The sequence below is a fragment of the Oncorhynchus gorbuscha genome, linkage group LG05 (genome assembly GCF_021184085.1).
Source record: "Oncorhynchus gorbuscha isolate QuinsamMale2020 ecotype Even-year linkage group LG05, OgorEven_v1.0, whole genome shotgun sequence".
NCBI lineage: Eukaryota > Metazoa > Chordata > Actinopteri > Salmoniformes > Salmonidae > Oncorhynchus > Oncorhynchus gorbuscha.
This window is the reverse complement of record NC_060177.1, coordinates 17,561,190-17,588,691: the sequence shown is the minus strand read 5'-3', so window position 1 is coordinate 17,588,691 and position 27,502 is coordinate 17,561,190. Positions and strand designations below refer to the sequence as shown.

At 43.2% G+C, this 27,502-nt stretch overlaps 1 protein-coding gene across 2 annotated transcripts in view; it reads left to right on the top strand.

Moving 5' to 3' along the window:
* The first annotated feature begins 309 nt into the window (after nucleotides 1–309).
* The window catches only part of LOC124035590 (tyrosine-protein kinase CSK), a 35,648-nt gene continuing 8,455 nt past the window's right edge, over nucleotides 310–27,502 (top strand). The window contains exons 1-3 of one of the 2 annotated variants that reach the window (XM_046349093.1): nucleotides 310–511; nucleotides 24,748–24,824; nucleotides 27,092–27,205. In XM_046349093.1, coding sequence (XP_046205049.1) covers nucleotides 24,810–24,824; nucleotides 27,092–27,205 — 129 coding nt within the window. In that variant the 5' untranslated portion in view covers nucleotides 310–511; nucleotides 24,748–24,809. Of the gene's footprint in view, nucleotides 512–752; nucleotides 904–24,747; nucleotides 24,825–27,091; nucleotides 27,206–27,502 lie in introns of those variants that run through there. The other variant, XM_046349095.1, reaches the window with a different exon arrangement.

Genomic DNA, 27,502 nt, shown 5'->3' with positions numbered 1-27,502 from the left:
AATGCATGAATGCAATAGGTGGCAAAAGTCATTAGAATTGATACTGCCTTGGAGAAGATCAAGCATTTAATTCAAATTGTAAAAAAAAAAAGAGAGTTAATGACATAGTAGTAGTGGAGGACCATAGCATTAGGTATTCTTCTCTCTCGATATATTTTTCCTGCAAACTGCAACTTGGCCGCATTCTGTTGGAGATATTATTTTTGCTTCCACATCACTGGTTTGACCACAAGGTTGTACTCACAGCGCACACGTCTTCAGTCAGCTGAAATTCCCTTGTGTGTTGCTGACAATAAATTAACGCATGCGCACTGCTGCTGGTTGGAAGGAGGGGGAGGCCATCCATTTCATTTACGAGGCCTGTGCGAACTTCACATAGAGCGAGCGTCCAATTGGGATATTCTTCTTTTTACTTCAGACAAACTGGATGCTCGCAATAACATACAGCATCTTCATGGCCTGCCGCTTTAAGTTGTAAAGACATCTGGTCAACATAAAGCGATAGCTTACGGTGAGTTGTTGTACACTCAAGCAGTGTCTCTAGCGCTGTGCTGTAATACCATCTCAGCCCGGAAAAGCTTCCCAATAATTTGAAGAAAATGTCAAATTAGGCGGTTTTGTATTTTTGTAATTAGTTTCTTACAGCCGTTATAACTACATCTATTAGCTTAATATAATTCCAAGTGGTTTTTAATGGCTCCACCCATTTAACCGGTGCTATTAGCTAGCTACATTAGCGACCTCCGCGTTCCTTCGATCAGTCGCATTGACTGACTGGTGCCGGGACGAGAAGGGTCAGCCAATTGATGGAACCAACGGGTTATTTGACGGCGAGTTTGTCTGAGTTTTCTGTGTTGTGGCCGCTGATAGCTCAGCAATAACGACAAGCAAGACAGGAAGTGGGTATGTTACTGTCCGCAAGGCAGTGTTACTGCATGCCTGAATTATACTAATCACCTGGGTTCGTGCACAGCTCAATCTAGTTACACTGTTGTGGGTGACTATGGTTCTGTGTTACGTACTAATATCTGTCAATTTGAGATGTGTTTAATTGTTGTCATTTAGGATGTTGTGGTAATCAACCCTCTATCTACACATGTTTTGTAGCATTGTTGTCCCTAAATGTTGCAATGTATCGCGTGCTGTGGCATGTCTGTCCGAAACCATGTAGCCTCAACTCATTGTTGTGCCACACTTCGCTACAACCTTGTCTAAGTCATTATGAGCCGTAGCGATAATCAGAAGCTATAGGATTTGGTTAGTTCCAGATGTTTTGATAGGCTTACATGTGATTGAAAGTATAATATTGTGACAGAGCACCAGCATCTCGTTGTACTTGGCATGATGTGCTTTCAGTAAAATTTTTTAAAGAAACAGGCGTCAGAAGTCTAATGAATGCAGTGTGAAGTATTTGGATGACTTTTTAGGGGTCATGGGCGGTCACATGAACAATTTGGGCATTGCAGAGGAGTAATTAACAAAATCACTTCTCTGCCTAACAAATGCCCCATCTTCCCTATCTGGTTATTATTAAGTGATGAAATGATCAGCTACTGTAGCTTTGGGTTTTCCATTAGAGAAAAATTGGTTATCAAGATGGTGGGAGGAGATGATCCTGGCATTCATTATCCTCCAAGGTATTTTGGAAACCAGACTGCAACATGTTTGGGAATCTGTATGTTGTCTGAGCTCAAGGTAAGTGAACAAGTGTGCACTTAGGGCATAAGGATAGGCTGTCGAATTGGTAAGCAGTGAGTGAAGACAAAGCTGTCCTCATCTCTATCTGTAAAGGCAAGCAGGCCATCTACTGATACCCTGATGAAGGCAGTTGTCGAAAGGCACTGTTTAAAAAGTTTGCTTGCACACTTCCCTTGTGCTCCCCAGAGTTGTAGAATGGATAACGTCATGAAAATGACGTGCACACTTCCATGAGGCAGAAGTCAGCGTGTTGTGATTATGGATGGCCAGATTGCTTGCAAGAATGACAAGAAATGACCAAATGGGAATTGTAAGTGGCTCATTTCATCTTATTGATCCCATGTCTTTGTTTTGAGGTGTTTTAACTGATTTTATGTTGGTGCTAATATGACTGAAATTATATAGCTAGTTAACCAACAACTGTAGCAATGAATTTGAGACAACTGCTCATTGTGTAATTATTTTATAAACATTGGACACAAAATATACAAGTTGTCTACAATCTAAGCCAACCCTGTCGGTTTAGCTCCATAGTTGAGCTTGCCTTGGGTTTTGTTCCTAAACAACCAACCAGTCTGTCATTCACTTTGCTCCAGTGTTCATGCACCTTGGTTTGATAGTGAGATAGGGACAGACCCCACCTGCTGAGGCAGACCATGCAGGTACGGAATACATCGACCACACTAACCACCTTCATGTGCTCTTTGTCAATAGCTCACTCTGCAGTATTGATTGACTGACGGTAGATTGCATTAGCCACTGCTGAAGACTAGAGGTGTCAACTGAAGCTCATTTATGCTCTCCCTTGTCTCTATGAAGTATTTAGTGTCTCAGAGCTCAGCTTACACACAGCAGGAAGGGAGGTAATGGCTGCTGCTCTGTCTTCCGTACACTCTCTCATTAGACATCTTTTTCTTTTTACCCCTTTTTCTCCCCAATTTCGTGGTATCCAATTATTAGTAGCTATCTTGTCTCATCGCTACAACTCCCATACAGGCTCGAGAGCCGAAGGTTGAAAGTCATGCGTCCTCCGATACACAACCCAACCAAGCCGCGCTGCTTCTTAACACAGCGGTCATCCAACCCGGAAGCCAGCCGCACCAATGTGCCGGAGGAAACACCGTGCACCTGGCAACCTTGGTTAGCTCGCACTGCGTCCGGCCCGCCACAGGAGTCGCTGGTGCGCGATGAGACAAGGATATCCCTACCGGCCAAACCCTCCCTAACCCGGACGACGCTAGTCCAATTATGCGTCGCCCCACGGACTTCCCGGTCGTGGCCGGTTACGACAGAGTCTCTGGTGGCACAGCTGGCGCTGCAGTACAGCGCCCTTAACCACTGCGCCACCCGTGAGGCCCCTCATTAGACATCTTAAGCCTGGCCAAGAGGAGCAATGTCGTTTTGAGATTAATGAGTTGGTTAGTTGTTACTTGTGTCTGAGCAGTGCCTGTGCGGGTTGTTAGGGGCCGGGAAGGAAAATAAATCGCCCCACACCCCCTGCTGTTTCGTTCAACAAGGCACATCTGGGGCATGCATTTGAGCTACATATTGTTTCTTGAATATCTAGCAGTAAGATGGTGAGAGAAGAAGCCTAGGCGTAGATGGTGTTTGTTGACATGCACTCTGACCCCTGGCTTCTGCATGTGGTGGATCATGCTAGGATCAATTGAAGTTATCCAATCAGAACCATGTCATACTAACATAACACATTTTAGTAGCACCACCATAAGTGTACTACAATGCACTATAATTAATTATTTTCACACACTGCAATCAGTGTGCAGCTTTCAAAGAGCCTGGCCTTGTAGCCATTCAGCTTCATATTATTCTGTCATTAAAACAACCCTGGCACTGTGGTCTCTATGTAACATGGGTGAGCAAAGCTGCAGAGAGCCATATTAGAGAGCCATATTAGCCCTGCTCTCTTTTCTCCCTCTGGTGCTCCTATGTCTCCTTCTCTCTGTTCAGCAGCTGTGGAAGGAAGGAGCAGTGTTGGGGTCCACAGGGAGGGCGGGACCCCTCCGGCCCTGCCTACTGCCCAGCAGAATGGGGGCATTGTGGTGGTGGTCTGAGGCACAAACACAGTGGGCTAGCATCTCCATCTGGGCAGTGGCTGGTAAGGCAGGCTGCCCCTTGAGAGGGGCATGGATCTCCTGCTACTGGGCCTGCTGGACAGCCACAGGGACCTTCACACTTCTAAGGAGAGCACAGCTGCTGGCCTGACACACACACACTGAGACCAAGTGAGACACTCACTCCCTGCTGAGAAACATTTTACAACAATCTGACCCAAAACTCAGATTAGAATAAGAGCCTACGGTGTTATTTGTGTAATTGAGTGTTTGCGTTGGTGTGTAAAAGCACACATCTGCTTTACTTCTATAAAAGGTCCTATACAGATTTTGGTAGAATGTGGTTATCGTTTTAAGACACAAGTTTACTGACTAAGAATCAGTCACACCACTACTTTCAGTAACTGTTGCCTTCCCAGGTCAACCGCAGTGTGTGTATGTCACCGAGAAAGGGTGACATGGTGAGAATGCCCCCAGAGGTGAGGGTAGTTAACTTGACAAGCCGACACCAGCGCTGCCTGCCATGTCCGAGACCTGCTGCAACCCAAACCTTTTTTTATCTCAGTAATCTCTCTCAACGGGAAGTGATGATTTAAAGACGGCACTGAGAGACATTCCACAGCTCAATATAGTTGACAGATTTATAGGAGAGGTGATCGAAGTTCAGTCACTGAATGCCATCTATCCCTTGATGCCTTTCTCTCCTATGTTTCCAACCTGTTTTAAGACAAAACCTGTTTTAGAGAACCATTGCGACCTCTTATTGTGTGAACTGTCAGGTGGCCACAGTTAATTATTCAAATGTTGGGCTTTGGAAGGCATCAGTAAGGGTTTTGTTTGCGGGAGCTGATTTGAATTAATGAGCAAAAGATAAATGTTGAGCCGATGGGAACGTAAGGTCACTTCCTCCTCCAGACAGAGCCATGCAGAAGGGCTCACATTAAGACACTTGTTATATACTGGGCTGGCTGTGGCTGACTAACCTGACTGACTATTAAACTGATGAGGATGATGGCTGACCCTTGTTTGGCATCATGGACTGACTCTGATCGTGGCATTTGATCTGGGAGCGGGCATATCATAGAAATGTTATCAGTAGCTAGGCATAGCTTGTACCTCAGCCATATTGAGTGTTTTGTCAAATTGCTCTGGTCTAGGGGGGCTTTGCCTGTTTTAGACTTTCTATTTATGTTGGGGATGTGGTATTAATAAGTGACCGTCATTGTCTTGTCCACATAGGGCTGAGGTTGTTCCGGCCCTGTGGTCACCAAGCTAGCAGGAAGTGTTGTGAAGTCACTGCAGGGAAGAGATGTATGCTGCTTGCCTGTCCTGTATTTTAACCTGGGGTTTCCCCTGCTTTCCCCACACTTCCCTAGGAGCAGCTCTATGGTAGATGTGTAACTTTGGATTTTAGGAGCCCTCAATGAAAGGGAGAGAATATGATGTTGGTGGTTATGTAACTGATGGGGCTGTGGGGGGTAGACTCATATAGCCTAACTATACTGTTGTTGACAGACTGGCCTGTTTGTTTGGAACACGGGATAAGTCCTAGATGATACATCTGTCTCAGTGGGGAAGCCACCTCCTACTTTCATCTGCTGTTTTATGGATTTCAGGCCAACTTGAATAAGGTAACTTCAAATAAAAACCAGCATCAAAAACAGTGGCATTCTCAACAATGGATCAGTAGACGCTTATAAAAGTGTACTTCACACCATCTTTGAGGTCTTTGATAATAATGCAGTTTACAGGCTAGGTTTATTTCCTGAAAGCAGATAGGCATATTTGTCCTGATAAAATCCTTACTGAAATCATATCCGCTTACAAGTCCCCTCTGAACTTGATGTAGCATGTTTGACTCAACAGCAGTCCAATCAGGCCAAAGGCAGCCCTCATCCAAGGGCCAGCTGGCCAATCAGGATGAACCAAGACAAGAGCTCAAACATGAGAGAACATTTTCTAGGAAAACAAGGAGAATTTGCATCAGCTATTGATTAATACAAATGGAGGACCATTGCTCTGGTAGTCTGAGCATGCTTAGTGATGTGCTTGTCTGCAGTCTATCTTTCAGACGACTCTGCTATGGTTCCATTACTAAGAAAAGCAGCACTAGTTTAATTCTCTCAAAGCTCTCTTCAGTCCTTGACTGGGGTACTGTGTCAACTAGCAGTGTCATTAACACTATAGTTACAATTTGCAGTAATTGTTATTACTTCAAACGCAATTCCTGGAACGTCTTCAATTTTGAGTATGCTAATTTGGATTCCTGTGTCTTAAGAAAAATAGCTTCAGGAAATGAGTCCACTGTCAGACACTCCTCTTGTAGTGGTTTATTTCTGGTATTGGACAGGCCACCTAGCTGGGGTGGAGAGCTGATGTCCAGTCTGAACAGTGCTGCTCTGCTATTTACACACACATACAGCATTCTGCTGACAGGCTGCCTAGCTGTTGCATCTCTCCAGGCCTTTGCGTTACAATATCTCAGGGTCAGCTTCGGGGAAAATAAACCCCATGCCGTCGCCTGTTTCTCAAACGACTCCCCTGAGCCTCTGGGAAATGTTAAAATGTGCCAGACAGTCATTCTGCGTGTTCTGACCCTGGTAGATGTTGATTGGTTTGTTTTACAGCATTAACCTCATTGCGGTGAGGCAGGGACTTAGGTAGAGTTTGGGTAAATGTTAAAGCTCAGACACACCTGTAGGATTGTCAAAAGTTTGCCTGCCGACAGTACTTAGCATCTCTCAACAGTGTCGGCGGTCAATCCCTTTTTTTTGTTTTGTCGTGTCTTTGACTATGCCGGATTAAGTGACATGGCATGCTATTCTATAAAATAGTTTCTCCGTAATTAATATTACCTGACTGAGCTAATCATGTAAATGTAATTAACTAGAGAGTCAGGCACCACAAAATAATATTTAGAGCTGTTATCTTCCGAATAAACTCTTAAAGACCTAGTAATATTTTACATCAATAGCAGTCAATATTAATCGTCATAATTCGGTCTCATCTGAAAGTTGTAAATTCTTGGTTATCTGCATGAACCCTGGCTAACAATTTGAATCAGCAATACAAAATTGGGTTTATTTACTTACTAAATGCCTAACTAATCACATAGAATTACACATAATTAAATCATAACTTGACTACAAATTACGTCAAAGGAAAACGTCCCTAGCGGGCGGAACAGATATGACAGCTTGTTACACAAAAGAAAAGGGGCTGGGTTTGAGTGAAAGAACGGGAAGACTGAGGAACAAAGGGAAGAAGCTGTGCTATTGTAAATAGAGTATCTTATGCATTCTAAATTACTGGCCATTTGGAAAAGGAAAATGCAATATTTACTCTGAGCTGCGCTTCGGTAGGTTGGTGGTAGATGGGAGGCCGTGTTGCCCAACAGAGTCCTGTGTCCTTTGAAGAATGTCTCTACGTTGTAGTAACGTTGTTGGGTGATAGACGGGATACTTTGTCTCTTCCTTCTAACCCTCGTTTTCAGCGGCTGTTGCTTACTCAACGGCTAGGAGGTATCACTTCTGTCGTGAATAAGAGTTCAAAGTTCATACCGTTCGCAACCAAAGCTAACACTGATGTTGGCTTCGTTCTGTAGTTATTATCTGAACCATTCTGACATAGGACCGTCGTCCTCGGAACAGGAGGTTATATTGTTGTCAAGGGCTTATATAGGAAGGGAGAGGAGGGCGTGTTTGAAAAGTTTTATAGCCCATGTCCCTTCACAGGGGCGGGCCACTGATGGGGCTCTGCTCAATCTTATGAAAACCCAAATCTCACATTTTAGAAGCTAAAATCACATTTCATCCCTTCATGAATAATTTCATATTCAAACATTTAAATTGAACAAAAATTCCATGTGAATCCGATAACTATGATGTGTAGACTTTCCACTGTAGAGTTTGTCATCTTATCATTGATGAGAATGTCTCAGATGACAACCGAACTGACATCATATTCATTAAGTACCACCGCATATGTTCAATTGGTCTGATTACCAGAATATAGTTCATTTCCCCCCACCTTCTGATGTTCCCAGAATCTCTGTTAACCAAGGGTTTTGCAAATGTAACCTCAGGGAAAAGGGGGGAAGAGTTATTTATGACTGTCATAAACCCCCCCCCCCCCCCAGGCCAACGTCATGACAGTGTTCACACAGCAAAGACCTTGGAATTCATCAGCCACTCGGCCTTAAAATATTCCAAACCAGAAGGTTGCAGTAGCATTGTTTGGCAATGAATATCTGTGCTTATGGTCTAGATTCCAAGCTCTGCGCTCATGTTGCTTTTTTTGTTGTAAAAATCCCTTGTTGATACTAGCCACATGGCCACAGCTAGATAACTACCTAGCAAGATGATGATGAAACAATTTCATTCACTCTCCATAATCCCATACTGCAGTGCCAGCCCATAGCCAAATGTTTTGCTAGCTAATGTTAGCATATTTGCTAGCTAGCACATCAGTGCAGTGTCCTTAACTAGCTAACACCGGCAGCTGTTTAATGGAAACGAGCTAATACATTGTGAATTGTTTACATCAATACTAAACTCAACAAAAAAAGAAGCGACCATGTCTTTCAAAGATAATTCGTAAAAATCCAAATAACAAATCTTCATTATAAGGGGGTTAAACACTGTTTCTCATGCTTGTTCAATGAACCATAAACAATTTAATGAACATGCATCCATGGAATGATCGTTAAGACACTAAGGTCACAGTTATGAAAAATGCCTTTCTACTGACTCTGAAAAGCACCAAAGGAGATACCCAGGGTCCCTGCTCATCTGCGTGAATGTGCCTTAGGCATGCTGCAAGGAGGCATGGTGACTGCAGATGTGGCCAGGGCAATAAATTGCAATGTCTGTACTGTGAGACGCCTAAGACAGGATGGACAGCTGATTGTCCTCTCAGTGGCAGACCACGTGTAACAACACCTGCACAGGATCGGTACATCCGAACATCACACCTGGGGGACAGATACAGGATGGCAACAACTGCCCGAGTTACACCAGGAACGCACAATCCCTCCATCAGTGCTCAGACTGTCCGCAATAGGCTGAGAGACTGGATTGAGGGCTTGTAGGCCTGTTGTAAGGCAGGTCCTCAACAGACATCACCGGCAACAGCGTTGCCTATGGGCACAAACCCACCATCGCTGGACCAGACAGGACTGGCAAAAAGTGCTCTTCACTGACAAGTTTCGGTTTTGTCTCACCAGGGGTGATGGTCGGATTTGCGTTTATCGTCGAAGGAATGAGCGTTACACCGAGGGTTGTACCTCTGGCACTGGATCAATTTGGAGGTGTAGCGTCCATTATGGTCTGGGGCAGTGTGTCACAGCATCATCAGACTGAGCTTGTTGTCATTGCAGGCAATCTCAATGCTGTGTGTTACAGGGAAGACATCCTCCTCTCTCATGTGGTACCCTTCCTGAAGGCTTATCCCGACATGACCCTCCAGCATGACCCTGATTTCCTGCAAGACAGGAATGTCAGTGTTCTGTCATGGCCAGCGACGAGCCCGGATCTCAATCCCATTGAGCACGTCTGGGACATCCGGGAACTAGCAGGTACCTTAGTGGAAGAGGGGGGTAACATCTCACAGCAAGAACTGGCTGATATGGTGTTAAGTTTGCTGAAAATAAACGCAGTTTACAGTGAGAGGACGTTACTTTTTTTGCTGAGGTTAGCTGCAGTGGTTAGCTAGCTTGGAGGAAGTTGGTAGTGTTTTGTTCATTGCGTCTGTGGACTTAGCTAGCTACCATCCTATGGCCTACATTGTATAGGAAGTGTGACTGTCATCTGTAGACGTATGGAGAAAAAAAAATTGTTGGATTTTTACCCTAGAACCGCTTCAATTTGCTTACTTCCCCAATAGGTCCACACACAATGCAATCGCCATCACACTGCCCTATCCCATCTGGATGAGGAATACCTATGTAAGAATGCTGTTCATTGACTACAGCTCAGCATTCAACACCATAGTACCCTCCAAACTCGTCATTAAGCTTGAGATCCTGGGTCTTGACCCCGCCCTGTGCAACTGGATCCTGGACTTCCTAACGGGCCGTCCCAAGGTGGTGAAGGTAAGAAACAACATCTCCGCTCCGCTGATCCTCAACACTGGGGCCCTACAAAAGCGTGTGTTCTCAGCCCCCTCCTGTACTCCCTGTTTACCCACGACTGCATGGCCATGCACGCCTCCAACTCAATCACCAAGGTTGCAGATGACACTGCAGTGGTAGTCTTAATTACCAACAACGACAAGACAACCTACAGGGAGGAGGTGAGTGCTCGCAGTGTGGTGTCAGCAAAACAAAAGAGATGATCATGGACTTCAGGAAACTGCAAAGGGAGCATCCCCCTATACACATCGGTGGGACAGTAGTGGAAAAGGTGGAAAGTTTTAAGTTCCCTCGGTGTACACATTACTGACAAACTGAAATGGTCCACCCACACAGACCCGTGTGGTGAAGAAGGGACAACAGCGCCTCTTCAGCCTCCTGAGGTTTAACAAATTTGGCTTGTCATCGAAAACCCTCACTAACTTTTACAGGTGCATAATCGAGAGTATCCTGTCTGGCTGTATCACCGCCTGGTACGGCAACTGCATCACCCACAAACGCAGGGCCCTCCAGAGGGTGGTGAGGTCTGCACAATGCATCACCGGGGGCAAACTACCTGCCCTCCAGGATAGCGACAACGCCCAACGTCACAGGAAGGCAAGAAAGATCATCAAGGACAATAACCACCCGAGCCACTGCCTGTTCACCCTGCTATCATCCAGAAGGCGAGGTCAGTACAGGTGTATCAAAGCTGGGACAGAGAGAAGCTCTTTTTCAATCTATCTCAAGGCCATCAGATTGTTCAACAGCCATCTCTAGTACAGAGAGGCGGCTGCCTACTTTCAGACTTGATATCCTTGGCCACTTTTTAATAAATGGAACACTAGTCACTTTAATAACACCACTTTTAATAATGTTTAAATATCTCACATCTCATATGTGTATACTGCATCCTACACTATCAATTGCATCATAGCTGCACTCACTACCTCATCCATATATTTCTATATTCTTATCCCATTCCTTTACTAGATTGTGTGTATTAGGTTTTGTTGTGGAATTGTTGATATTACATGTTAGTTACTGCTGCACTGTCGGATCTAGAAGCATAAGCATTTCGCTACACTCACAGTAACATATAAGAAATTGTTCTTAACTCACTTGCATAGATAAAGGTTCAATTAAAACATCTGCCAACCATGTGTATGTGATTTTTATTTATTTCATTTAACGGCAGTGCAATGCTTTGTCTTGAGCTGTCATGCATTGCAAAGCTCATAGCTAACAGTCTAGCTATGGTTCCATTGTAGACATGGAAATGCCAATGGCCTGTATTTATGTTAAGTCTGGACCAGTGTTTGTGCATGAGGTTATTTTCACCCACAGTATGTGAGACTATTGTACAGTCATAAACAACCTGTTGGCCTTGTCTCTATGCTCTCTGTTCCACAGGGCTGCCTACAACTGCTGCCTCTGCAAACATTTTGCAGGTTACTTTGCAGAAATCCTCTCTAAGCATCTCTCACTAGGCTTATGATCTCAGGTTTTCACACCTTCTCCGATGGCCTCTTTTTATGCAGGTCAGACAAAAACAGGCCTTTCAGTGAAGCACACCATTTCTCAGCCTGGGGAATCTCATGTAGCCTATCCCTCTTCTCCTAATGGGATCAATTCTGCCTGCCACTCAAGTCACTTCAATACAGTCAGTGGGTGTAGGATAAGATGGCTTTCATTTTACCACCTTTGGGCATGTTTTAAGTTTTCTCCAACCCTACCTGTCTTCACCCCCTTGAGCATTGAGACATCTGCTTGCTTTTCCCCCCTAATATTGTTAAATGTGTTAATGTTGGTTGGTTGCTTGACATTCAAATGAAGACTTGTCCACACATTGCTTGGTGTCTTGGCACATCTGTGTGAGGAGACTGCATGCAGCCCTGTGTGGTATTATGTTATTGAGAGAAGAATTCTTTATATCAGTAATGATGAATGGTTTGCTTCTTGAGATGAGCTCTTCACAGCTCTGCTCATACGAAGTCGGTATTAAGAAAATAACTGAATACCAACGCATACGATGCTCGCGTGCCTGTTCTGGTATATCTTTGTGTGCATCTTTCTGGCTGTGTGACAGTATGTTGTGTGTGATCTGACTTGATGTGGGCTGGGTGAATCTAGGACATATGTAGAGACTAGAGGAAATATAACACACTTCAGCACACTGTCCTGACCTGGAGCTCAAGGACTTGCAGTCTTGCACTCACTAAACCCTAATGTCTGCACCATTATGACCACTTTCATTTCCCTATCAAGAATGTGTTGTCTTCTTTACAATGAAGCATGTTTGTTCATTCTGATTTTAATTTGTTGAATATCTTCATTGACATTCTTTGTCTCACAAAGATTTATGTTAGATGTATTGTAGCCTACCACAATTTCCTTTTATCTCATCAGGAGCGTAGTCTGTCTTTTTAAAGAAGATATATGAGGAAGATAATTCAATTCCACTCAGTGTGAGTCTCTGTCGAGGGAGCTAATGGAAGTCTGTTCAGGGATTCATTATTCTCAGTGCTGGCTGGTGTACAGTAGGGTCCGATGGCCGCGGGGTGTGACTCCATTGTTCACGTTTAGTGTCCGAGTGAAACAACTCTCACGGGACCAGTACAGAAAAGTATGAAAATGTATGACTCTCTACTAGAGGTCGGCCGATTTATGATTTTTCAACGCCGATACCGATTATTGGAGGACAATAAAAGCTGATGCCAATTATTGGAGGACCATAAAAGCGATTTAAAAAAATATAAAATAAAAATGTGTGTAATAATGACAATTACAACAATACTGAATGAACACTTATTTTAACTTAATATAATACATCAATAACTTAAATTTAGCCTCAAATAATGGAACATGTTCAATTTGGTTTAAATAATGCAAAAACAAAGTGTTGGAGAAGAAAGTAAAAGTGCAATATGTGTTATGTAAGAAAGCTAACGTTTCAGTTCCTTGCTCAGAACATGAGAACATATGAAAACTGGTGGTTCCTTTTTAACATGAGTCTTCAATATTCCCAGGTAAGAGGTTTTAGGTTGTAGTTATTATAGGACTATTTCCCTCTATACCATTTTGTATTTCATTAACCTTGGATGTTCTTATAGGCACTTTAGTATTGCCAGTGTAACAGCTTCCGTCCCTCTCCTCGCTCCTCCCTGGGCTCGAACCAGGAACACAACAGTCGCTGTCAGTTGGAGATGAGTGATTTGTGTTATTGTACCAGGACCCTGCTCTGCTAAACCCTCTCATTGCTGTGTGTGATGAGGCTCTTTGTCACCTATTACTCTGGCTTCTCCTGTAGACAGAGTGGGGAGCTGTGCAGTGCAATGAGGCACATTGACTGAGGCAGGCAGACTGCTTCTCTGCGTGTTTAAGACACTGCAGCAGTCTATTTGGCTGCTAGTGCCGGTACCCTGCTGTCAGGACCGAGCGCAGTCATTTCTATCTCACTCGCTTTCACACTGTCTCAGCCTCTCAAATCCCCTTTCATGGCTCAAGCTCCTGTCTCGATTTGTCTCTGTTCAAGGATCTCCTTCGTCACCCACTCCTCTCCTTAGCATGCATTCCTCCCCTCGGCCTCCATGCTGCTTGACAACTAGGGGTTCCAGCCCCCACCCCCTCCAGCTGTCTGCCCACCTTCCCCAGAATTTCCTTTGTAGCATTTCTGACAGTCTGTGGGTGGAGAGAATCCCCTCATGTACGCACACACCTAATGTATGAAATTATGAAGAGGAATGCAGATTAGCAAATTGCCTGCATGTGCTGAGATTGAGACAACAGCTAAGAGCTCTGCGGCTGCTCTGCGGCTGCTCTGGCTCTGCGGCTGCTCTGGCTGCTAACACAATAGACTGTAGCGCTCGCTCTCTCTCGTCTGCAGCTTCTGAAGGGAAGGGGTTTCTTGCTGCCTTCACCTTATGACGTGCTGTCAAAATAGGCTACACATTCACTCAGATCAACCCCCTCCATTTCTTCTGCATGACATACTGTACTGAACTGAAGTGCATACTGCTTCCTACCTGTCATTCCTGTGAGACTTTCTGACACTCTCACTCCACACCATGTTTTTCTACAAATGGAATAGAGGATGGGGAATTTATTAGTGATGGGGGGGCGGGTTGATATACAGCTGCTTATCACAATATTATTTTGGATGACATTTTGATACTTTGATGCCATGTGTGTAGCCTAGGCTAAATAAATAATGCAAAAAAAATATTTTATTTGCAAGGTAGAGCTAGTCTGCTGTACCTCCGCCAAAACTCCGGTATGTTGAATCCTATGGCTTGTTCTCCATAATATTTTAAAATGGGGAATCAACATGTTTTCAGCACTTGTATTTCCATGACCGATCAAAACTTTCTCATGCAGTCTCTTATTTCTCTGCAGCAGTGAGCAATATGTTTGGAACATCAAATCGCAGAATTTAATTGCAATACATATAGAATCGTAATACATATCACATCAGCACCTAAGTATCATGATAATATTGTGAGTTCCATGGCAATTCCCAGCCTTAGAATTTATGGTGTTATATTGGAGGTACTAATTGCCCAGTGCAGTCATAAACATGCTTTTGCTGTATTATATAGTTGAAGTTGGAAGTTTACATACACTTTAGCCAAATGCATTTTAAACTCAGTTTTTCACAATTCTGGACATTTAATCCTAGTTCCCTGTCTTAGGTCAGTTTGGATCACCACTTTATTTAAAGAATGTGAAATGTCAGAATAATAGAGAATGTTTTTTTTTTTTTTTTTTCATCACATTCCCAGTGGTTCAGAAGTTTACATGCACTCAATTAGTATATGGTAGCATTGCCTTTAAATTGTTAAACTTCGGTCAAACGTTTCAGGTTACCTTCCATAAGATGGGTGAATTTTGGCTATTCCTCCTGACAGAGCTGGTGTAACTGAGTCAGGTTTGTAGGCCTCCTTGCTCGCACACACATTTTCAGTTATGCCCACAAAATTTCTATAGGGTTGAGGTCAGGGCTTCCTGAGTGGTATGGCGGCTGCGTGGTCCCATGGTGTTTATACTTGCGTACTATTGTTTGTACAGATGAAATTGCTCCCAAGAATGAACCAAACTTGTGAAGGTCTACAATTTAATATTTTTTTATTCTGAGGTATTTGCTGATTTCTTTTGATTTTTCCCATGATGTCAAACTGAGGCACTGAGTTTGAAGTTAGGCCTTGAAATACATCCACAGGTACACCTCCAATAGACTAATTGACATTTAAGTCAATCAGAAGCTTCTAAAGTGACATTTTCTGGAATTTTCCAAGCTGTTTAAAGGCCCAGTCAACTTGGCGTATGTAAACTTCTGATCCACTGGAATTGTGACAATTAATTATAAGTGAAATAATCTTGTCTGTAAACAATTGTTGGAAAAATGACTTGTCATGCACAAAGTAGATGTCCAAACCAACTTGCCAAAACTATAGTTTAACAAATGTTTGGAGTGGTTGAAAAATGAGTTTTAGTGACTCCAACCTAAGTATGTAAACTTCCGAATTCAACTGTATCTACTGTATATTTCCACACTGAGGTTGGAGTAATACTAAAATGGTGAATGTCCTTTTTAGTGTAAGACCTGTTTGGAAATACCGCCTACATGTCTGTCGGTTTTGATGGGATGGAGTTTTGGCCTGCCTGGTGACATCACCAGGCAGTAAAGTAGTTAATAGACCAGTAAGAAAGCATTCCAAACCTCTCTGCAAGTAACATCTAGTTTTGTTTTTCCCACCCCACTCAATACTCCCGACAGTTCTTGAGAAATTGTTTGTTTTTTTCAAATACAATGGTCAAAAATAATCACAGTGGTATTTAATTGTTACCCAGAAATGATTTTGATATGGAGATAGAAATGGCTGCTCTGGGCCTTTAATACAACTACAGTACCTTAGGCCTAGGCTATTTGCTGAGTAGGTCTCCCACTCAGATGGCCACAAGAAAAGCATCAGCTCTCTTGTACTGTCTCAACCTTCAATCTGTGGGTAATATGGTGGCGGTCTAGTGGCGAGTATTTGTATGGGCTTGAAATATGTAGCCTAGAGTACTGATGGGCCTGGATGAGATCCGGTCAGGTTGACAGTTGAGCTGAAGACTGAAGCGGTCCGGTCAGGACCTCGGCAGTTTGAACTCGAGCTCTCTCTCCTGCTCTCTACCTCTTCTCACATGTAGTCAGCCTGTTGTTCATCTGTCTATCCCCCTGAAACTAAGAGTAGGAGAACAAGATAAACACCAGATGGGTCCAGCCGTTTCAGTGGGACTGAAGAACGGACCATGTCTAAAAACGGAGAGAATTGAGCGGTGGAAAGGTGCGTGCAGCAGATGGCAGGGCCAGACGTGCTCTGTTTAATGAGGTGGAGGGGAGTACTACGAAGGGATGCCCACATACCTCCCTGTCTTTCTATTTTGTCTCTTTTCATGAAGGCCCCTCGCTTGCTCGCTCTCTCATCTCTTCCTCTGTATTTTCCTTTCTCTCCCTCAGATGGATTTCTCCTCCCATAGCTGCTCCACATGACTCTTGAACAGAGGAATTCAGATCTAGGCTGATCATTTCACTCAAATATAATCACTCTTCTCGCTGTTGCGCTTGTTCCACTTTTAGCTTTGTGTATTCCCCACAAAGGCTTGTGTATTCTATTTGTATACCGAAACTAACCCAGTTGTAAGTAGTGTGTCCCTTGTGGTGCCTTTTATGTAGACGTTGGCAAATACCTACCCTGAGGAAGATTGCCAGCATTTAAAACAGTATTTTGCTAGAGAAATTGCCAGATATTCTGAGTCACCTGTGTCTGTCTTCTCTGTGCTAGGGGTGCTGACCTGGTCCTGTCGTGGAAGTCAAATCAAATTTTATTTATCACATACACATGGTTAGCAGATGTTAATGCGAGTGTAGCGAAATGCTTGTGCCATGTTACTCATGAGCTCACGTTGTGCCGTTTGTCTGTTCTCTATGCTACTGGGGCAGTGGGACACAGGGTTAGGGCAGACACAGATGAAAAGAACAGAAGGGCTTATTAGACTCTGGGAGCGAGGCTGCTTTATCTCAGGGCACATCGTGTCTCACTGCGCTAACACTAATTGTAGCCCACATCCTGGTTCCTGCTACTAGGGACAGTAGGAGGGAGGCAGCAGACAACACCGTGACAGCCAGGCCTGTGCTTTGTCTGACTGGAGCAGTTTAGCACCCTGATACTGTCTGTCAGTGCCCTGCTTTCGAACCGCCAACACTCATAACAGCGCACAATGCCTCAAACTTTCACTGTGCACTCTGCAAGGGAGGGTCCATGTTCAGTTCTCCTCACTCAGTTAGTGAGGCTAGTAGAAAGATGCTGTGAGGACACCAGTCACAACACTGGACTCACTGTGCTTCTCACCATAGGATTGTTTACACTATGCTTCTGTGCAGAGACTAATGACATCTCACTTGTGATATCCATACACTGTGCAATGACAATATTTTTTAGTTGACCTATATTGTGATTTTGGTGTGGTTAGGCTAATCAATAGTGTAAAAATTTAACATTCAAAACTTAACTATTGAGTCATCTGTTGTGGACAGTTATGCACTTGTCTCATCAACATTGGACCACTCCACGGAACTGTGAATGTGTGAGCTGTTGCTCTGTATTTGCGTAGTCAGGAGGTCACATTTCCATATTTCTCCCCGTACCTTTCTTTGCTGCCAGTAAACTCTACAATACAAACTCTGTGCTACAGGTCCAGCACACACACCTGTAACCTCTGAGCCTACCATGAAACTCCTCTTAACATAACATCAACATGTCACCAAATAATTGATTAAAAAAAACACTGTTGCAATGAATTTCTACAGTGGCCTCAACAGCACCCTCTATGGTAGCACCATGGTGTAGCTGGAGGACAGATGTTTTCAATCCTCCTCTGGCTACTGACTTGAACAACTAGTAGGCTCATGGTTCTCATCCCCTTCCATGGACTTTAACAGTAATTATGACTTCTGAAGGAAGTCATCCAAGCGATCAGACCCCTTGCATTATGAATGAACCTCTCTGGTACAAGTGGGACCTAGCGTCCCACCTCGGCAACAGCCAGTGAAATTGCAGGGCGCCAAATTCAAAACAGAGATCCCATAATTAAAATTCCTCAAACATACAAGTATTATCCACCATTTTAAAGAAACTTCTTGTAACTCTAACCAGTGTCTAATTTCAAAAATGCTTTACTGCGAAAGCACACCATGCGATTATGTTAGGTCAGCACCTAGTCACAGAACCATACAGCCATTTTTCCAGCCAAAGAGGAGTCACAAAAAGCAGAAATGGAGAGAGAATTACTCACTAACCTTTGAATTTCATCAGATGGCACTCAGGACTTCATGTTACACAATACATGTATGTTTTGTTCAATAAAGTTCATATTTATATCCAAAAATCTCAGTTTACATTGGTGCGTTATGGTCAGAAATGCATTGTCTCAAACAAACATCCGGTGAAAGTGCAGAGAGCCACATCAAATTACAGAAATAATCATCATTAACATTGATAAACGATACAAGTGTTAAACATACAAATAAAGAAACTTAATGCAACCGCTGTGTCAGATTTCAAAAAGGCTTTACAGAGAGCACTTTGCGATTTATGTTAGGTCTGCACCTATCCACAGAAACCCATACAGCCTGGGTGTCAGTTATGACAAATCCCGGACGTGCCCCCACTTATGTAAGTCGCTCTGGATAAGAGCGTCTGCTAAATGACTTAAATGTAAATGTTATGTTACGAATCCCTTTTGGCCCGACAGTCTAGGGGGGATAGTAATGAGACCCGTAACATAACTCAGGCAAATTTATAATAGTGACGAAGTGTGAACGAAATAACCACGACAACTGAAATCTACCATCAAACTCTAGGTTTATTTGAAAACACACGGTAATGGGGGGGGGGCAGGAAAAGGGGCTGAGCTAGACCCAAGGAAAGAAACAATAAGTATTCAAAAACACCCCTAAGCTAGACTAGCCTACTTTAACAACAGCTAACTAACTAACCAAAAATACAGTGGGTGGTCCACTAACTAGTGTATTTAAAAGTCAACCTACGGGTAGTGTATGCCCATGGGCGACTTGTCTTGGTTTCCCCTTTTCCCACCAGCAAACAAACACAAACACCATAACCAAAAACAATACTCACAGGTGAGGACAAAGTGCTATGAGGTGCTCAAACAAAAGAGGTTACTACACAAAGAGTGAAACTGAGACCTACAGGCATGGCATTTACAGAGAGATTGAACTCTAGAACAAACAACTGACAGGGTTTTTAAACCAAGGGAAAGGAACTGTGATAGGGTAGGAAACAGGAGGAGGTGTGTCTTCTGATTGATGATTGGATTGGTGACTGATTGGGGAGTGATGATTTTCACCTGTGAGGGGAGAAGGAGAGAAAAGAACACAGGATACACACACACACACAGGATACTGGCATCTGTAACACAGCCATTTTCCAGCCAAGGAGAGTGTCGCAAGTCAGAAATAGCATTAAAATTAATCACTTAACTTTGATCTTCGTCTGGTGGCACTCCCAGGTTTCCATGTTAGACAAATATTTGTTTTTGTTTGATAATGTCCCTCTTTATAACCAAATGCCTACCTTTTTTTCACTTTTTTTTCGCGTTTTGTCCAGTGATCCGAATGCTTAAGGCGCATGCACTAATAAGTCCAGTTAAAGTTTATTTAAGTACAATAAAAGTTAGTAGAAACTCCAAACGGTGTTTAAAATCAATCCTCTGGTTGTTTTTGTCATAAATAATCTATTTCAACCGGACAAAAGCTTCGTCAATTGGAAAGAAGAAACAAAGGCGCGTTCCCGATCAGGCGCATGGCTGTGTGCTGTATCTCCCTCCATTTTTCAGAGTAAAAGCCTGAAACAATGCCTGAAGACTGACCACATGTAGAGAGAGCCACAGAGCTCGTGAACTGGGTCCTAAGTCTTTGTATGGTGGATAGGCTTTCAATAGAAAATCAGCCTTTCAAAATAATAGTACTTCCGGGTTGGCTTTTCCTCGGGTTTTCGCCTGCCATATCAGTTCTGTTATATGCACAGACATTATTTTAACAGTTTTGGAGAACTGTAGTGTTTTCTATCCAAATCTACTAATTATATGCATATCCTATCTTCTGGGCCCGAGTAGCAGGCAGTTTAATTTGGGCCTGCTTTTCATCCAAAATTCCGACTGCTGCCCCCTAGTCAAGTTAACATCTTGTCCATCCAATCAAAGTATCAGGTTATGAATCTAGTACAGCTATAGCTTATGATTGCAATCTAGCACTGTAGTGCATACATTCTGGTGAGTAGTCGACTCAAAGATGATAGTTGAACAGTTTTGAACAAATTCATTTCTTCAAATTAAGGAGATAGTTGAACAGTTTTGAACAAATTCATTTCTTCAAATTAAGGAGAAGAGGCAGGGAGAGGGAGTGCTAGCTATATATTTCTTAGTTTTTACCTTTGATTTACCAACTATTGAAGTTTAATTAAATCAACTCAACAACCTGATTCTGAGAGGAATGCTATTTATGTTTGCTAGATGGCCAAGGCTATCCAACACGGCAACTCTTCCAAGCCAAGGTAAGCTTTCAGTTTTATTGCCACCGGGGCCTGCCTGTGTAACTGCTTGTTGTACATTGTACTGTGTGATTGTCCATTTGGATTTGACTGTGGGATTACTAACAGTTAAGTTCTATTTGGTTGACTATAACGTTAATATGTTTACAACTAGGGCTGGGATGATACAAGTATTTAGATATCATTAGTATTGTGGCAAGGAAACTAAGTGGATTTAAATTATTTTGGAAAACATTGTCATCCAGAGTCATTTTCCAAGCTATCGCACACAATTTAACATACAGAAGGTTTTTAAAGGACCAAGAGGTCAGGGGTGAATTCATTCTGCCAATTCTGTTGCAAACATTTCTTAAATAGAAGCAAACTGAATGAAACTGGGAGGGACCTACCTGAATTTATCCAATGGAAAGTGATTTTTGTTTTCATTTCAACTGTTTTGACTAATGAGTGTTCAAGGCGGTATTGAACGTGTCACTGTCTCGCCTTGATTACTCCAATTTTGTCTCTTGACCTGTGCACCTATGTTATGAACTTTCATTTGTAGGCTATGTTGTAGCAACCTCGTGATGGGTAAAAGGTACATTTAGAGTATCATTTAGTAGCCTAAACCTATCAACGTTATGTTTATGTGGAATACGAAGAACAGTCAGCCAATATGCTTTAATATAAATATAAATAAGGCCATGCTCAGTAAAAACAAATGTTCCTCCCTAATCTTGAACGGCACCGACCGCCACTGCCAGACACTCAGGTTATGTAAAGTAGTTGAGTTCTGAAATGTGAACTCTGTGCACCATCCATTTCTACCTGGAGCAACCTGTCATGTAAGCTAATGTTTCTCAACAGCATATACTACTCAGAATAGAGTTTTCACAATGTGGTACATACGTAACACTCTTTCTGTCTCCCACTGGCATAGTTGTTACATACTGTAGGCCTAATCATGATTGTGTGGTTGTTTTTGAAAGTGTGAATTACTGTCCACTTCTGACCAGCTGCAGCCATGGAGAGTTCAGCCAGCACAGGAAAACAATCAGTAGCACGTTGACTGCACAAGCAGAATGATCTTCACATGAAGCTGATGCAATGCTATCCATCTGGGGAGGCGTACCTACTTGCTTAGTGCTTGTTGACTACACAAGCAATGACATGGTAGAAATAATAGATTTTGCTGTGGATACTGTCTGTGTTCATTCAACACTAGATGGCTAGAAAGGAGTACTGAGAGGTTTTGGATGGATGGTTTTCCTTTCAGAGATGTTTTTTACACTCACTGGAGAGTGGCGTAAAGTTTTTCCAACTAGATACCTCAGCAGAGCGCTGTGCTTGTAAAATGTATTTTATTTATGGTTGTCTGTAGTACGGTGTCTCTTTCTCAGCAGTATTTCTTGGCTCTATGAATGAATTGATGTAGACCTAGTGTGACTGTAGCCTAAATGGAGCACCTAATGACTATCATTGAACTCAGCAGAGAAAGGAGAATTCTACTATATGAAGAGGTAGTTATCATAGTTTTATAGTGTGTTACATCACTCGGTGGATTTCCATGGTAGCGATATCATCAGGGAGCCTGCGAGAGCTGAAAAGAATAGAGGGGATGAGTGGGAAAGGAGGAGATTACACTCCGAGGTATAGAGCATCACTCACATGGCTGTGTGTGTAGGCACCTCAGTGAACTAGACTTGCTGAGTGGGTGCTTAGCATCTGCCTTTGACCTCAGTACGTCAACACTGCTGCTGGAGTTGAGCTCATTTCTCAGACGTAATCCGCCTTCCTACCTTGGTTCAGAAACCTTGTCTGTATTTAATCACCGGCTCTGTGTTGAATCTTCTCCTTTCACCAGCACTATAGGAGCCATGGATGGTGGCATATGGCTGTTTCACACACATACGCTGACTGACACTGAAGTGAGGCGGATATTCAGTCCATTTTAGAGGACGATGGAAGTAGGCTCGATTTAGAGATGTGTATTTATTATTAAAAACAACAGGTTTTTGGCGTGATGCTTTCCCTTTGCACTGACTGACACTAAGGCAAATAGAAAAGTGGGTGGCCTCTGGGTATACCAGAGCTGCTATATTTGGCTCTGTCAGTTTGCATACAGGTCTGCAGCAGTCTGCAATTAGCCAACTTCCTGTTTTAGAACAGGATGTAGAACTAACAGTGCTGTGCTGTGAGGCCATTGATACACTGTAGTGGTTGTATGGATGAGGCCAGCCAGCCCACCCAGGCCTTCTGGACATGCGTAATTTAATAGCACTAGAATTCTACAGTACATCTATGGAGTTCCGCACTGTGTGTTACTATCAGTATCTGGCTGGATGGGGCTGCTGTCCACAACATTGACAGACTGGACACTACCACCCCACCATTGCGACCTGTAGGCTCTTGTTGGTTGGCCCTCGCTTCATACTTGTCGCCAAACCCACTGGCTACAGGTTATCTACAAGTCTCTGCTAGGTAAAGCCCTGCCTTATCTCTGCTCACTGGTCACCATACCAGCACCCACTCGTGTGGGTAGCAGCACCCCCAAAGCCAATTCCTCCTTTGGTCGTCTTTCCTTCCAGTTCTCTGCTGCCCATGACTGGAACGAATTGCAAAAATCTCTGAAGCTGGAGACTCACATCTCCCTCACTAGCTTTAAGCACCAGCTGTCAGAGCATTTTACAGATCACTGCACCTGTACTTAGATGGGCTGTTTACAGATAGGCTATCTACCTCATCCCCATACTGGTATTTATTTTGCTCCTTTGCACCCCAGTATCTCTACCTGCACATTCATCTTCTGCCGATCTACCATTCCAGTGTTTAATTGCTATATTATAATTACTTTGCCACCATGGCCTATTTATTTCCTTAACTTACCTCATTTTCACTCACTGTATAGACTTTTTGTTTTATTTTGTTCTACTGTATTATTGACTGTATGTTTTGTTTATTCCATGTGTCACTGTTTTATGTGTCGAATTGCTATGCTTTATCTTGGCCAGGTTGCAGTTGCAAATGAGAACTTGTTCTCAACTAGCATACCTGGTTAAATAAAGGTGAAATACATTTTAAAAAACAGCAGCACTATTAAAACAGGTTGACTGTAAGTAGAGTCCCTGGTCACAGGGACTCTATTTTCTGTCTGTAGTGAGGTGGGAGGCACTGATTGCCCACCACACCAAGCCATCGGGGAAAATACAAGTCAGCCACTTCCACTTCTCACTTCCTGTTCTCGGGCGGTCTGAAGTGAGAGGCGCGTTAGATGAGGTTGTGAGAGGCGCGTTAGATGAGGCGCGTTAGATGAGGTTGTGAGAGGCGCGTTAGATGAGGCGCGTTAGATGAGGTTGTGAGAGGCGCTGTAGATGAGGTTGTGAGAGGCGCTGTAGATGAGGTTGTGAGAGGCGCTGTAGATGAGGTTGTGAGAGGCGCTGTAGATGAGGTTGTGAGCTACTGTACTGGCCCTAATGTGGGGAATTTACCATGCTGTGTGTGCCTTTGTCTGATGCAGCATGAACCGTATGGCCTTGTTGTGTGCCTCCAGTATTTTCTCTGCCCCCTCTTTCTCATCCTCAGGGACAGACCACCGAGACCCTTCAGGCCAGGCATCTGCTGTGTTCTGCCTGCATACTGTAGCCTAGATCTAGCCAGAACAGCTCATACTGCTCACTACTGTAGATCATTCAGCTCTCGTAGCACAGAGGCCTACCTGACACAGATGAGCTGAGATAGTGGTGGGTTTAGCTTTAGAGATCAGAGCAGTGGGCAACATTTCCTTTGGGAGGATCAACTCTCCTGCATTCGCCTTGCTCTGAAGGTCACTGTGGAGAGGAACAATTATTGGCGCTTAAATGCATAGAGGAGTCATATTTTTTTTGTCCTATATTTCACTCATTCTAGTACGTAGGCTTTTATTACAGTCTACAACAGCACATTAAGTGTGTTTTTGTTGCAGTAGATGAGGTTGTTCTAGTGTTCATGCACCTTGGTTGAAAAACAAGGTATTAACAGTAGGCTATTTTTCCTCTGCATGTGAATCTTATTCACAGTGACTGAGTTGAGTTGACAAAGTAAACTGCAGATTGAAGCTGTTTAACAGAACTAAGCAGAGTAACATTTTCAATCTGGGTCTCTTTTGCTTACTGACCAGACCACATGTGGTTGTCTACCAGGCTGAGCATACATCCTGTTCCAGTGTGGTGTTAGTCTGTCAGAGGGAACCACAATACGTGGTGATTGGCTGACTATCTTCTCTTCTTTTATCCTGCAGCTCTGATGGTACCAGCTGACCAGTGACACCTGCCTGAGGACACCTCCCCCACCCCCTTTACCATGTCTGGGATCCAGGTGAGAGGATCACCTGTTTGTTCACCCCTGCTTGCAATTTCTAATAACCCATCCGCAACCATCGGACTATATGAAAATCTGAGGCCCAATAGCATTTTGCACATGTTCTTGATGACTGTTAATAATCTCACTGGTTTCAGACCACTCAATCAACCGAAATAGTGCTGCTAATAGCTCTATATTGCAAATGATGTGGTTGAAGAAAAACAAATCTGTGATTTAAATGTATAAGTTTGTCTTCATTTCTACACACTTTCTACCTGGCCATTTTCGTTTAGACTGGAGTATTTCTTCATAAATTATAACACGTACGAATCACTCATAACCACCCACCAGTTGAGAACCGCTGCCTTAGAAGACTAAATAAATCCTTACTTACCATAATGTCATAAATCGATAGAATGAATGCTTCAATCTAGTTGACATCGGTCAAGTTCTGTCGTCCCTGCTTCTTTTGCGGAGAAAAGACATTTAGGGACCAGGTTAGGGGGGGTGAAATTAAATAGATTGAGATGGATCTCGCTATCTAAAGCAAAAAAAAACTGGGAAGATTGTCAGTGCAAAGTTTCCAAATGACATCAGTTTGACTGGTTGTAAGGAAATAGAAAGCTATGAATACGACGCATTGTGTTTCTGATCAGATTTAGTTCTGCTTGGTGCATAATTTGTGGTTGACATACTATCTGCTTTTATGATTCCAATAAATATACCCCCTGTAGAGATGTGATCTAACTGCACATTCGCTGAAAGAAAATCAGATTTCTCCTCTCCTGTTCCTGAGTAAAAATGTTGCCAATATTTGCATAATTTTATTGCAAGAAATGCTTCTGCAGGAATTAATATTAAGGCTATGAGAGGTAGTAGTGTCCTGATTTCCGTGTCCATTTAACCCATCTGAACAGTAGGCTACAGTTCCCTTGACGTACCATAGACCTATTTGATGTCCCCATCTTGTGACTGTCGAATTTGTACAGATCCATCGCACAACACTGCTATCATCCTCTTACCACTTCACCAAATCTTTCCCAAACATGACCTTTCTGGCCTTCGCTTCTCTTTATTTTCTACTCTCCATTTCACAGCTTTATTCTTATTGAATTAAACTCAGTTTCTCTGCCCGTTCTCCAAAGTATTTTGTGATTGGCTTGTAGGCTATTTGACACGTGTACAGCTGGGCCCTAAAGCTCAGGCTGACATGCTAATGACATATAGCCTAAAATAATGAAAGAACCTCAATGTAGCCTATTGATATAAATTGCACAATTATACCTTTACATTTTTTTTATTTTTTATTTTAAAGGTATTTTCTCTTTATTCAACCCGCCACCCACCCTTCAGCCACACAATGTCATGACCCTAAACGCGCCTTCCCTGCAGATATAACAACGGGGGCTGCAGTTTGAGTCAACCCATGCATCACTAAAGAACGCATGCATCCTACTTACACACACATTCTAATGTGCCGTGCCTCTTTCAGAAGTGTCATATTTCCTGACCGACATTAGTGCCTCTGCTTTTCATCTGCCAGTAGCAGCATAGCATGACTGACATCCCCCGTCTTCACATTTGCTTATCAACCCAAATGATTTTTATCTTTGGCACACAACAGTACATAACTCTCACATCGCTCCCCCTGTGACACTCATCTCTCTTTGACTCCTATCGGCAAATGATCGAGGGATGTGTGTCCTGATAACGATATCAAACACACACAGCTGTGTGCAGTGCATTGCTTCAGGAATACACCAGGTTATATGAGGATAGTGGCTGCGTCCCACCCTATTCCCTATATAATGCACTACTTATGATCAGAGCCTCGAGGGAATAGGGTGCCATTTTGGATGCACCTTGACTCACTCGCACTCGCACTCGCACTCGCTCACTCACTCGCACACACCTGCTGCTTTGTACTGTCATTGCCTCTAACTGATAACGTCTTCACAGGGGTCATGGTTGTATGTTATTCACAACACTGATGCCACAACACCACCGGTTAGACGTGGGAGCCTGTTAATGCCTATAGAATAGGCCCACATGCTATATGGTCTGAACAGCGTATAGGACAAACCAGCATAGCTACCTTTTTGAATAGTAGACCTTTTTATATTCTTGTAATGTGTTATTTTATTGTAATGTGTTACTGTAACCCGATGGCAATATATTTCTCCCTGGAGTGTCAATGGCGTAAATGCAATTCACTTGTAACCTTTCACTGTAGTCAATCTCAGTGTTTATAACAGCGCCTCTCCTCTTCACTTGTGACCTAGGTGCCATGGTTGCCTGGCACAGAGTGTGTAGCCAAGTACAACTTCCAGTCGACGAATGAACAAGACCTGCCTTTCTGTAAAGGAGATGTGTTGACCATAATCGGAGTCACCAGGGTAAGCACGGCTCACCTGTCTATACTGTGTGAAACCGTTATTGTGCTGGACTTGTGTAGTTCTACAGCGGTGTTAACCTTAAGGATTGGACCTTTTTTTCTTCTAATTTTCACCTAAAATGACGTAGATTTGGGTAACTGCCTGTAGCTCAGGACCTGAAGCAAAGAGATGCATATTCTTGTTACCATTTCTGAAAGAAAACACTTTGAAGTTTGTGGAAATGTGAAATAAATGTAGGTGAATATAACACTTTAGATCTGGTAAAAGGTTAACACTAAGAGAAAATGCATGTTTTTT